This window comes from Vicia villosa, linkage group LG7 (genome assembly GCF_029867415.1).
Source record: "Vicia villosa cultivar HV-30 ecotype Madison, WI linkage group LG7, Vvil1.0, whole genome shotgun sequence".
NCBI lineage: Eukaryota > Viridiplantae > Streptophyta > Magnoliopsida > Fabales > Fabaceae > Vicia > Vicia villosa.
The window spans coordinates 114,364,855-114,377,723 of record NC_081186.1 but is presented as its reverse complement, the minus strand read 5'-3'; the positions used below and the strand labels follow the sequence as shown (position 1 = coordinate 114,377,723).

Here is a 12,869-nt window from a genome sequence, read left to right as displayed (position 1 = left end):
AGCGCCTAGAAACTAAACTATAATTTAGTAAAACAAACTATAAGCTCGTGATGAAATAAACTATTACGAGACAAGTCTTTTACTGTCATATGAGCTTATAAGTTATAAGCTATAAACTCAAAATATGCCTCGCCAAATATAGTCTAAACGTGAGCATCACTACAACGCGGAAGCCCTTTAAAAGCGCTTTTTATGGGCTTTAAAAGCGCTTAAAAGCGCTGTGAAAGCCAGCGCTGGCGTAGGTAACAAAAGCGCTTCAGAAAGCGCTCTGGTAGGCCCCCCTATAAGAGCGCTTTTCTGGAAAAAGCGCTCTGGTAGGCCCCCCTATAAGAGCGCTTTTCTGGAAAAAGCGCTCTGGTAGGCCCCCTATAAGAGCGCTTTCCTGGAAAAAGCGCTCTGGTATCCCCCCTCTATAAGAGCGCTTTTCCAAAAGCGCTTTCGTATGTTGCGTTTTTTTTATTTTTTATGCTTTTTTATTATTCTTTGGCAGCGCTTTTACTAAGAAGTGCTTTTGTAGGTGGACCTTTAAGAGCGCTTTTCAAAAGCGCTGTCGTTGCTAAATGATGTATTTTAATGTGCAGCCTGTAATTTAATCCTCCCAGTCGACCTGTAATATGTTTTCAACCTGTAATATTTTCGACCTGTAATATATTTTCGACGATATAATTTCAGCCATCAGTAAGACAATATATATATATATATATATATATATATATATATATACTAATATAATACCATTATAATATCCAAAATTATATATATACATCATTACAACATCAATAATATTATAGTTCAAATCGACACAAATCCTACATGAAAAATTGCTTAATATAAAAGTGACACAAATCCTCTTTGATTTCTTCCAACTTAAGTCTCGGGTACCCAGCAGCACGGAATTCGTCAAGGTACTACAAAACAAAAACATAATATGAATGATATATTTAGTTAAATGTAATAAATTATATGAAATTATCTTAAGTTATAAATTCATACCGTGAGCGGAATCTCTAATTGATTCGCCTGAAGGATTTCTTTCATAAACCTCAAAACAAAGTATCCGCAATCTGAACTGTTTCGCTGTTGCGGACACTACATAGAAAAACAAATAAGATTTTATAGTTGTCTTGTTTTATCAAGTAGCATAAATATTATAAGCAAAATTGTGAAAAATAATGTACCTGCACTTTGATCCAAGTAATGTTGTTTGATTTAGTCCGGGATACCTGTGCGTCCCGTTGACTTCGGAACACTTGTATTGATCTAATTAACAAATATATAAAAGCATATGTTTAGATCAATCCCATAAATAAGTAAATATATAAATATACACGAATATTTAAAACGATCCCACTTACAAATCAACGATTTCCTTCATAGCCGGATAATTGGTCCAGTCACCATTTACCGAATTCAGATAATACACGACTTCTCTTATAGGGTTGATAGCAAGCAACAACCAGTGTGCTCTATAAATTAAAACAGTAGGTTATATGAAAATTTTGCTATACACAAAAGAAACAGAGATTAGATGAACCAAGAATGAGAAACTAACCCTACTGGTCGGGTATTATACGCCCAAAGATGCAGACTTTCTGAATTGCCGGTGAACATGAATCTATCGACTAAGAGCTGTCTAACTGATTCCGGTTCCGAAGCAATTGCCATTCCGCTGCAATGGGCGGAAGACACGAAACGGAATCTGTTAGACAATACAGTCCCGCGCAACACTCTGTCATACAACAACCTTAAATAAAAACATAATAAACATTAGATTATTTTCATTGAAATGTGTAAATAAATTATATTGTGGGACTAATTAAATAATATATCGGATGAGTGAATATTACCGGATGTATGAGTGCATATTACCGACGCCTAGTTGTTCATGCGTAAAAATCTCTTCCAAGTCATCAATTGCAATATGTGACTTGAATTCAATACCGAAGACACTTTCATCCATATTGATTTCACGTAAAGCACCATCCTTCAAATCGGACATATCAACCATTGTTACGAGCGTCGTCCGGTACCGAGCCACAAAAGCACCGCTTTTTTTGCCGCTATCTTCGGAGGACCAGTGGGTGGTACGCTACGAACTTGCTGCGTCACTTGTTGTGACTCCCGAGCGGATACCTAAAAATCATATAAGTTAGGTAAAATAAAAAATCATGCAGATTTAGATTCAGATTATATATTAACACTTTAAATGTGCCTCTTTTAGTGATGCAACAGACTCCTCCTCCTGTAAAATCCCTTTACCCTTAATTGCAGGTTTTATAGGAGCAGTCTAAAATTAAAATGTAAAACATAATTAATAAACGGTTTAGAATTGACAATCGAAAACTAAATGATTCATAATCGTTTTCAATATACCTCATCACTAATGGTAATGAGCTCCGAGGGCCATGCAACAAATGATCCTATTGCATCTCGCAGCAATGTCGTCTCTGAGACCATGTCAGGTACCGGTAGCATCGCATCATGATCTAATACAACATCCACCGATACTTTCAGGTGTCCATCCGGGAGCGGACTATGGTGAAGTAAATCTCCCAAAGTGTTGTGCACTTTTCCCTTGCCAACTAGTCGATAATTCGGTGACGATAAGTATAGTTGGCAAGATGAAATGCCCTAAACCAATAGTAAATATAAAGTCATTATCATTAATAAAATAGAACAATTTGTAAGGAAAAAAGTTTATAATTACCTCGGGAAATTTCCTTTGACAGTTGATACTAGCCTTATCACTAGTTTCTTTCACCAATGAAGTGTTGCACTTTTCTCTCATATACATATCTTTATCTCTTTGCAATTCAGAGACTTGTGCTTGCAATTCCTGCAAATTTTGCAACACTTCTTCATTGGTAAGATTTGATCTTCTCCTAGGACTCTTGTAAAAAGAGGTTGGAGTCACACCATGACCCTTACCCCTCACCCGACCGGGATACTCAGGAGCATCTAGTGCTCTACTAAGTACGCTCCCCTCACCGGTGGATACCGATTGCGACAAGGTCTCCTGTAATTCATTTACATTTCAATAATTATTAGTGGAGATAAAAAATCATTTATATATTAAAAAACATTTGATTTAATTAAAGACACAGCATTATACTTACACACTCAGTATAAACTCTCTGAACATCGGGATCGACAGCTTGATTCTTGCCCACACGAGCTTCCTTCCACAACACATGTACAGGAAGTGAAGTTTCCTCACTTTTAGTCTCCTCTAACTATGCATTGACACAAATGATAAAATCGTCAAATAAAACATGTACATTTAGACAATTAATTAAAACGTATTTCTATTTACTTACAATTTTATCCTCTAAGCGTGCATATCCCAAACGCCCTTTTTTGTATGGATACGCGGGTTTGGATGCTCTCGCATTATTCGTGGCACTCCTTTTCCGAAAATCTTCATCTCTTTGCTTTACAAACTCAGCCCAATCTTTTTCATCAATGAAGATCTCATACTTTTTGGGCCGTCCCGGTGCCTCTTCAAGAAAGTTTCCATCTTTATCCTTAAGATAGGTGTTTGTCAAAAAAGCTTTCCACCCTCTATAACTTTTGCCGGCCAAACTAAGTATGTAGCGTCTACGATCATCTGGTATCTCAAAAGTCCTCTGCAAAAAAACATACGCATAGTGTGTTAGTATAAGTAATTTAAACAATTTATCGTCAAGATAATAACAACAATTAACCATATATGATATATACCTGAAGCTCGTCCCAAATCGTTTTTTTTTTCACATCCAACTCTTCGCTTTTCAGATTCCATTTAGCTATGGAGACCGGAATATGCATACGAACAAGTGTACCAATATAGCTTGTCAACTTTGCAGAATTAGGACCAATTGCTTGTTTATCAGAATTCCAATCCAAATGGTATACTAATCCTTGGTCTCTATGTCGAATGATTCCCTTCATAATGGTGATGCCTCGTGCAACTTCTTTTGCTTCAGCATCAGGTGGAGCATTTGTATCCGGAGCATCTCTTTCTTGAGCATCTCTTTCTTGTGAGTTTTCTTGTGAGTTTTCAGGTGGAGCTTCTCTATCCGGAGCCATTGAACCTGTATCAAACAAACTAAAGCACATTAGTACACTATTAATAAGCTAACAATCTATACAAGTCAAATGGAAGTCAAACCATGCATGTACAAGTAAATCGGAAACGAAATCGATACAAATCAAAATAAGCGTCAAAAAAGAAAGTTGTCGGAATTGAACGAAATTTACATGGCTATGGTAAAACGTCCCCACGGACTCAAAAATAAAGTCGGTTTTCCGAAATTCAGACCCTAAGCCCGACTTTTGATTACGGGCAGAAGCAAAACCGATAAAAAAACAGTCCCGAAATGTAAAGATAAGTGCATGAGCAGCTCATCGTCAAAATAGTATAGTTACATGTAAAGAAGTCAACAAACGGATACATGGTTCAAAAGTTATGTACAAAACGAGAATATGCACCAAAATTGAATAAGTACTATACTATTGAATAAAACAATCGGTACAAATTGAATAAAGCAAATTAGTCGGAATATGTATACTATTACCTTTATCACTAACGTCTCTTTCTTTTCTTGGTAGGATTGTGTTCTACGCGTCTCTTAACAACGCGGACGGTTGGATTGATCCAAATACGCTCATTATGATCATTTCTAGTACATGATTCATTCTCATTTTGATCGTTTCTTGTACAAGATTCAATGCCAACACCAATATCACCTTGATCTTCAATGTTTTCATCAACTATTTTGTTAGATAAAAGCACTATAGACCATTTCGTACTTGTCGGATCATTGACATAAAACACTTGTTTAGCTTGAGAGGCTAGAATGAAAGGCTCATCTTTGTACCCTACCCTATTGAGATCCACTTGCAAAAATCCTGACTTATCCATTCGTATGCCACTATTATTTTCAACCCACTTGCAACCAAATACAGGAATCTGAAACTTCGCGTAATCAAACACCAAAATGCGCTCGATAACCCCAAAATATGACAAATTTGCAAATTTCGGATTTAAGTCATTCGCACTTGATATGTGCATTGCTTCAGCTACCAAGGTAACACCACTATTTTGCATAGTACTTTTATCATCCTGTTCTTTGGTATAAAATGTGTATCCATTAATTGCGTATGCGCTATAAGAAAACACAATTACACTTGGACCATAGGCTAAACATCTCAACCTTTCTGTTACTGAAGCAGGATCTGAACGATACTTTGAATAAATATGATCCCTAAACCACGGTATGAAACTTCGATTGTGCTCTCGTACTATCCAGTTCTCATTTCTATTTGGATTTAAATCTCGGAGAACAACCTTGCGCATTTCAACATACGGCTCAACCTCAATCTCATTGTGCAGAACATACAAGTGCGCTTGATCCCGTTCGACCATTGATACTGTCACAACTTTATTTCCAATTAGCCTTTTTCCTTCTTTTTTTCGACAATATGATATTTGGGGAGTCCAATTGATTGAACATTTGACAGATATTCAGTACAAAACTCAACCGCTTCTTCAACAACGTATCGTTCGGCAATACAACCCTCCGGTCGACTTCTGTTTTTCACGTACCCTTTTAATATTTTCATATAACGTTCAGCAGGGTACATCCATCTCATATAAGCTGGTCCGCACAATTGTGTCTCTTTCACAAGATGAACGACTAGATGAACCATTATGTCAAAAAACGAGGGAGGAAAATACATTTCAAGATCACATAAAGTAACAACTATCTCTTTTTGCAATGTTGGTAAGATCGCGGGATCGACCACCTTACTGCAAATTGACCTGAAGAAGAAACACAGCTTAGTTATTGCGCTTCTTACTTTTTCTGGCAGAATAAAACGTATACCTATTGGTAAAAAGTGTTCCATTATAACATGGCAATCATGCGTCTTCAAACTCTTTAACTTGAGGTCTTTCATGGACACAAGTCTTCTAATATCTGAAGAGTAGCCTTCTGGAACTTTAACTTCACTGAGGAACTTACACAATGTTTTCTTCTCCTTTCTAGATAGAGTGTAAATAGCAGGTGGCAGATATGTTCGTTTTCCTTTCGTCACGAGTCCCAATTCAGTTCTCATTCCCATGTTTACCATGTCCTTCCTTATGTTGAGGCCATCCTTAGACTTTCCTTGTATATTGAGTAACGTACCTATGACGCTGTCAAATACATTTTTTTCAATATGCATAACATCCAGGAAATGTCTTACGTACAACGACTTCCAATATGGAAGTTAAAAAAAAATTGACTTCTTCTTCCACCCACCCTTGACAAGTGAATGTGCAAAAGGCTTGCCAAACTGAGTGCTCACATCTTTCACCTTTTCAAAAATTTGATCACCTGACAAAAAAGGCGGGGCTGTACGATGTTCGGCCTTTCCATTGAATGCTTTTCTCCACCCACGGTAGTGATGATTAGAATTTAAGAATCTACGATGGCCGAGAAAGACATTCTTCTGACAAAGCTCCAATCGTGTCGTATCGGTTTCATCTTCACAAACAGGACACGCCTTTTGACCTTTATTGCTGTACCCGGATAGATTTCCGTATGCTGGAAAATCATTAATTGTTCCAAACAACATCGCCCTCAAGTTGAAACTTTCCTTCCTATACCCATCGTAAACCTCCACACCGTTCTCCCACAAAAACTTTAAATCTTCGATTAACGGTGCCAAGTATACGTCTATGTCATTCCCTGGTTGTTTAGGCCCAGAAATTAGCATAGATAACATCATGTACTTACGCTTCATGCATAGCCACGGAGGTAGGTTATAAATCATAAGAATCACAGGCCATGTGCTATGCGAGATACTTTGAATACCATGCGGGTTCATTCCATCAGTAGACAATGACAACCGAAGGTTTCTTGCTTCTTTTCCAAATTCAGGATAATCAGTATCAACTTTCATCCATTGTGGTGAGTCTGCCGGATGTCGCAACTTTCCATCAATAATTCTTTCATCTGCATGCCAAGTCAAGTGTCTTGAATCGGTCTCACTACGATACATGCGTCTAAATCTCGGAATTATAGGAAAATACCATAAGACTTTAGCAGGAGACAACTTTTTCTTATATCGAGGGGCACCACATTTAGGACACTCATTCAACGCTGCATACTCGTTTCGAAACAAAACGCAATTGTTTGGACATGCATGTATCTTATCATAGCTCATGCCAATAGAGGACAACATCTTTTTGGCTTCATACGTTCGATTGGGAAGAACATTATCCTTTGGTAGCATATCTTTCATAAGGGCTAATAACTCTATGAAACTTTTATCCGACCATCCATTGTCCTCCTTTAAGTTGTACAACTTTAACACCGCAGACAATCTTGTAAATTTTGAACAACCATCATACAACGGTTTATCTGCATCGCTTACCAACCTCTCAAACATTTTGGGACAATCCGCAAGATCTTCTTCAAGCGCTTCTGCAATCTCTTCGACTCGATCGCACTCGTATGTGTCTGTGCAATCGTCGTTTGAAGCATACTTCCTATTACAACTCGACTCAGCATTCCCGTTACTTTTCTCACCATGCATTGTCCAACATGTATAACTTATATCAATTCCAAACCGTAGTAAATGGGATGCCAACTTATTCCCGTCAACCTTACCCCCATAACAGCAACCCAAGCAAGGACACGACATTCGAAGCGGGTCTTCGGAGTGCGCAACCGCAAACTCAACGAATTCCCATACCCCTTTCTCGTACTCTTTCGACAATCGTTTTGAATTCATCCATGTCTTATCCATGTCTTAATTAAGCTAAACAAAAACGGTCAAACTTTCACTCTTCACAAGTAACCCCTATGGCGAATTCAATTCACAAAGTTAGTAAGTTCATCACTTAATATTATTGACATCAAGAATATTCCACATGTCGGAATAATGAGTATTACTAAATATAATCTAAAAGTTACAAAGTTAGTAAGTTCATCACTTAAAAATCAGAGAATATTCCACATGTCGGAATAATGAGTATTACACTCATGTCTTAATTAATTAAGCTAAACAAAAACAACTAATTATTAAGAAACAGAACGGTATAATGCGTTTCTGTCAAAACGCAAAGGATACACGGAATGAATCAGAAGCAATAAAACGCAACATATTACTTTGGCGAGAGAGAACAATTAATTACATGTATAGTAGTAAGCAACTTCTAGACCCACACAATGTAAGATTCTTGAATGAGATCAAACTTTCACTCTTCACAAGTAACCCCTATCTAGCAAATATATTCCTTAAACATGAGAAATTGGGTTCAAAACAAGTTCTAAATCCCTAAACCAACATCCCGGACAGCCATGATATACGTATAAATTGGCTCTCAAAATTCACTTCAAACAAGTTCAAGATGAAAGAAAGTAAACTCAACCATAGCCAAAGCTCAACGATGTCTTTAGTGTTAGAAAAAGATTTGTTATGATCAATATTCTTAGTTTTGATGATAACAAGGATATGAATTTTGTGTGAGATAATGTGGTACTCTAATACATCGCAATTTCCCTTTCAGGAAATATATAAAGAGTATGCACAAATCAGCGCTCAGAAGCTTTGTCTCAGAAGGTTCAGCATGCAACATCAGAACATGGTCTGGCAAGACATCAGAAGATGGTCAAGGCAGAATCAGAACATGGGTATATGGAAGCATCAAAAGAACTTGAGATCAGAAGCAGAAGCACTGAAGTTCTCATGGTATCACGCTCAGAAGCACTTCAAGGTCAGAAGACAAGAAGATGCTATGCACCAAGCTGTTTGACTCTGATGATATTCAAATATTATATACACAAACATCAGATCAGAAGAAAGTACAGGTGGCAGGCTACGCTGACTAACAAAAGGAAAGTTGGAAGCTATTAAAGGCAACGTCAGTAGACACAACGTGAACAAGGCTCGAGGTAGTTGACAAAAGCGTGAAACATTAAATGCAAAGCTGTACGGAATACGCAAAGCATTAAATGCGCCCAACGGTCATCTTCTCAAAGTGCCTATAAATATGAAGTTCTGATGAGAAGCAAGGTTACCAATTTCTTGACGATTTGCTAACAATTAACTTGCTGAAACGCTGTTCAAATCAAAGCTCAGAAACTTCATCTTCATCAAAGCTCACTACATTGCTGTTGTAATATATTAGTGAGATTAAGCTTAAACGTTAAGAGAAATATCACTGTTGTGATTATAGCTTTTCAGAAGCATTTGTAATACTCTTAGAATTGATTACATTAATTTGTAAGTAACTAGAGTGATCAAGTGTTGATCAGGATACTCTAGGAAGTCTTAGCTTGTGTCTAAGCAGTTATAATTAGAGTGATCACGTGGTGGTCAGGATACTCTAAGAAAGTCTTAGCTTGTGTCTAAGCATTTGTTCCTGGAGTGATCAGGTTGTGATCAGGATACTCTAGAAGACTTAGTCACGGACTAAGTGGAAAACCATTGTAATCTGTTGCGATTAGTGGATTAAATCCTCAGGTGAGGTAAATCACTCCGTGGGGGTGGACTGGAGTAGTTTAGTTAACAACGAACCAGGATAAAAATAACTGTGCAATTTGTTTTTATCGTTCAAGTTTTTAGACTACACTTATTCAAACCCCCCCTTTCTAAGTGTTTTTCTATCCTTCAATTGGCATCAGAGCGCCGGTTCTAAGGTGCAAGCACTTAACCGTGTTTAGAAAAGATTCAGGAAGAGAAAAACGCTTCAGTAAAAGATGGCTGGTGAAGTTCAAACAAATCCAACTGCATCTACATCTGGCTCTGTTGAGCAATACAACGGTAACAATGGTTATACTAGACCACCAGTATTTTATGGTGAAAACTTTGAATACTGGAAAGATAAACTGGAAAGTTACTTTCTTGGTCTAGATGGTGAACTATGGGATCTTCTGATGGATGGTTACAAACATCCAGTGAAAGCCAGTGGCGTAAGGCTTACAAGGCAAGAAATGACTGATGATCAAAAGAAAGAATTCAAGAATCATCATAAATGTAGGACTGTTTTGCTGAATGCTATCTCTCATGCTGAGTATGAGAAGATATCTAACAGGGAAACTGCCCATGATATATATGAGTCATTGAAAATGACCCATGGGGGAAATGCTCAAGTCAAGGAGACTAAAGCTCTTGCTCTAATCCAGAAATATGAAGCCTTCAAGATGGAGGATGATGAAGATATTGAGAAGATGTTCTCAAGATTTCAAACTCTAACTGCTGGATTGAGAGTTCTGGATAAAGGCTACACCAAGGCTGATCATGTAAAGAAGATCATCAGAAGCTTACCCAGAAGATGGGGTCCAATGGTGACTGCATTCAAGATTGCCAAGAATCTGAATGAAGTTTCTTTGGAAGAGCTTATCAGTGCCTTGAGAAGTCATGAGATAGAGCTGGACGCAAACGAGCCTCAGAAGAAAGGTAAGTCTATTGCATTAAAATCTAATGTTAAAAAATGCACTAACGCTTTTTAGGCTAGAGAAGAAGATCCTGAAGAATCAGAATCTGAAGAAGAAGATGAACTGTCCATGATCTCCAAAAGGGTAAACCAACTCTGGAAGAGCAAGCAAAGGAAGTTCAGAGGCTTCAGAAGTTCAAAGAGATTTGAACGAGGAGAATCTTCTGGTGACAGAAGATCTAACAAGAAGAAGGCTGTATGCTATGAGTGCAATGAGCCTGGACATTACAAGAACGAGTGTCCAAAACTTCAGAAGGAGAATCCCAAGAAGAAGTTTCATAAGAAGAAAGGTCTTATGGCAACATGGGATGATTCTGAATCAGAATCAGACTCTGAAGGAGAGCAGGCCAACTTTGCGCTGATGGCTACAGAAGATGATGGATCAGAATCTACATCAGAATCAGATTCTGAAGAGGTATTTTCTGAACTATCTAGAGAAGAGTTAGTTTCCAGTTTAACAGAACTTCTGGAACTCAAAGCTCATCTTAGTATCAAATACAAAAAGCTGAAAAAGCAGTTTGAATTTGAAACTAAGAAGCTGGAATTGGAAAATTCTGAACTGAAGGAAAAAGTTTTAAATCTATCCAAAGATAGTGGATCTCCTTCTAAAACAGAAAAATCCATTCCTAGCATGAATCATATTCTGAAAGAATATGACTCGAGCTTCAGAAAGTTCTTATCTAGAAGTATTGGCAGAAGTCATCTTGCTTCTATGATATATGGTGTTTCTGGAAACAGAAGGTTTGGTTTTGGCTATGAGGGTGATACCTCACATAAATTTGAACCTATTGATGATCTGAAGATCACATACAAGCCATTGTATGATCAGTTCAAATATGGCCATGCTCATGATATTAGGCTCACTTCACATGCACAGAAGTTTAACACTGTTCACACCAAGAAGCATGTGACACATCCTAAGAAATATCATGCTGACAAACCTAAAGAATATCATGTTGTTCCTCCTGTTAAATATTTTGCTAAACCCAAGTTCAATCAGAACTTGAGGAGAACTAACAAGAAAGGACCCAAGAAATTGTGGGTACCTAAGGAGAAGATAATTTCTGTTGCAGATATCCTTGGCAGCAAAGAGGACAAAAAGCAAAATGTCATGGTACCTGGACTCTGGGTGCTCGCGACACATGACGGGAAGAAGGTCTACATTCCAAGACCTGGTGCTTAAACCAGGTGGAGAAGTCAAGTTTGGAGGAGATCAGAAGGGCAAAATCATTGGCTCTGGAACCATAAGTCTTGGTAACTCTCCTTCCATAACTAATGTACTTCTTGTAGAAGTATTAACGCATAACTTATTGTCCATAAGTCAATTAAGTGACAATGGTTATGATATAATCTTCAATCAAAAGTCTTGCAAGGCTGTAAGTCAGAAGGATGGCTCAATCCTATTTACAGGCAAGAGAAAGAACAACATTTATGAGATTGATCTTTCTGATCTTGAGAAGCAGAAGGTAACTTGTCTTATGTTTGTTTCTGAGGAGCAATGGGTCTGGCACAGAAGATTAGGACATGCTAGTTTGAGAAAGATTTCTCAGATTAACAAACTAAATCTGGTCAGAGGACTCCCAAATCTGAAATTCAAATCAGATGCTCTTTGTGAAGCATGTCAGAAGGGCAAGTTCTCCAGACCTGCATTCAAGTCTAAGAATGTTGTTTCTTCCTCAAGGCCGTTAGAACTCTTGCACATTGATCTGTTTGGCCCTGTCAAAACAGCATCTGTCAGAGGGAAGAAATATGGATTAGTCATCGTTGATGATTATAGCCGCTGGACATGGGTAAAGTTCTTGAAACACAAGGATGATTCTCATTTAGTGTTCTTTGAATTCTGCACTCAGATCCAATCTGAGAAGGAGTGCAAAATCATAAAGGTCAGAAGTGATCATGGTGGTGAATTTGAGAACAAATTCTTTGAGGAGTTCTTCAAAGAAAATGGTATTGCCCATGATTTCTCTTGTCCTAGAACTCCACAGCAAAATGGAGTTGTAGAGCGAAAGAATAGGACTCTACAAGAAATGGCCAGAACCATGATCAATGAAACCAATATGGCTAAGCATTTCTGGGCAGAAGCAATAAACACTGCGTGTTATATTCAGAATAGAATCTCTATAAGACCTATTCTAAATAAGACTCCTTATGAATTGTGGAAGAACAGAAAGCCCAACATTTCATATTTCCATCCTTTTGGATGTGTATGTTTTATTCTGAATACTAAAGATCATCTTGGTAAGTTTGATTCTAAAGCACAAAAGTGTTTCCTTCTTGGATATTCTGAACGCTCTAAAGGCTACAGAGTGTACAATACTGAAACATTGACTGTAGAAGAATCAATCAATATCAGGTTTGATGATAATCTTGGTCTTGAAAAACCAAAGCAGTGTGAGAATTT

The 12,869-nt window shown here is 37.7% G+C and overlaps 1 protein-coding gene across 1 annotated transcript; it reads right to left on the bottom strand.

The window, feature by feature from the left end:
- Positions 1-650: 650 nt before the first annotated feature.
- LOC131618327 (uncharacterized) lies at positions 651-2,019 on the bottom strand. The gene is made up of 6 exons (XM_058889572.1): positions 1,848-2,019; positions 1,553-1,744; positions 1,356-1,466; positions 1,179-1,260; positions 994-1,089; positions 651-908 (listed from the first exon to the last, which is right to left on the bottom strand). Exons 1-6 carry the CDS (start codon positions 2,006-2,008, stop codon positions 810-812), a joined length of 741 nt encoding a protein of 246 aa, XP_058745555.1. The 5' UTR covers positions 2,009-2,019; the 3' UTR covers positions 651-809.
- Positions 2,020-12,869: the final 10,850 nt, after the last annotated feature.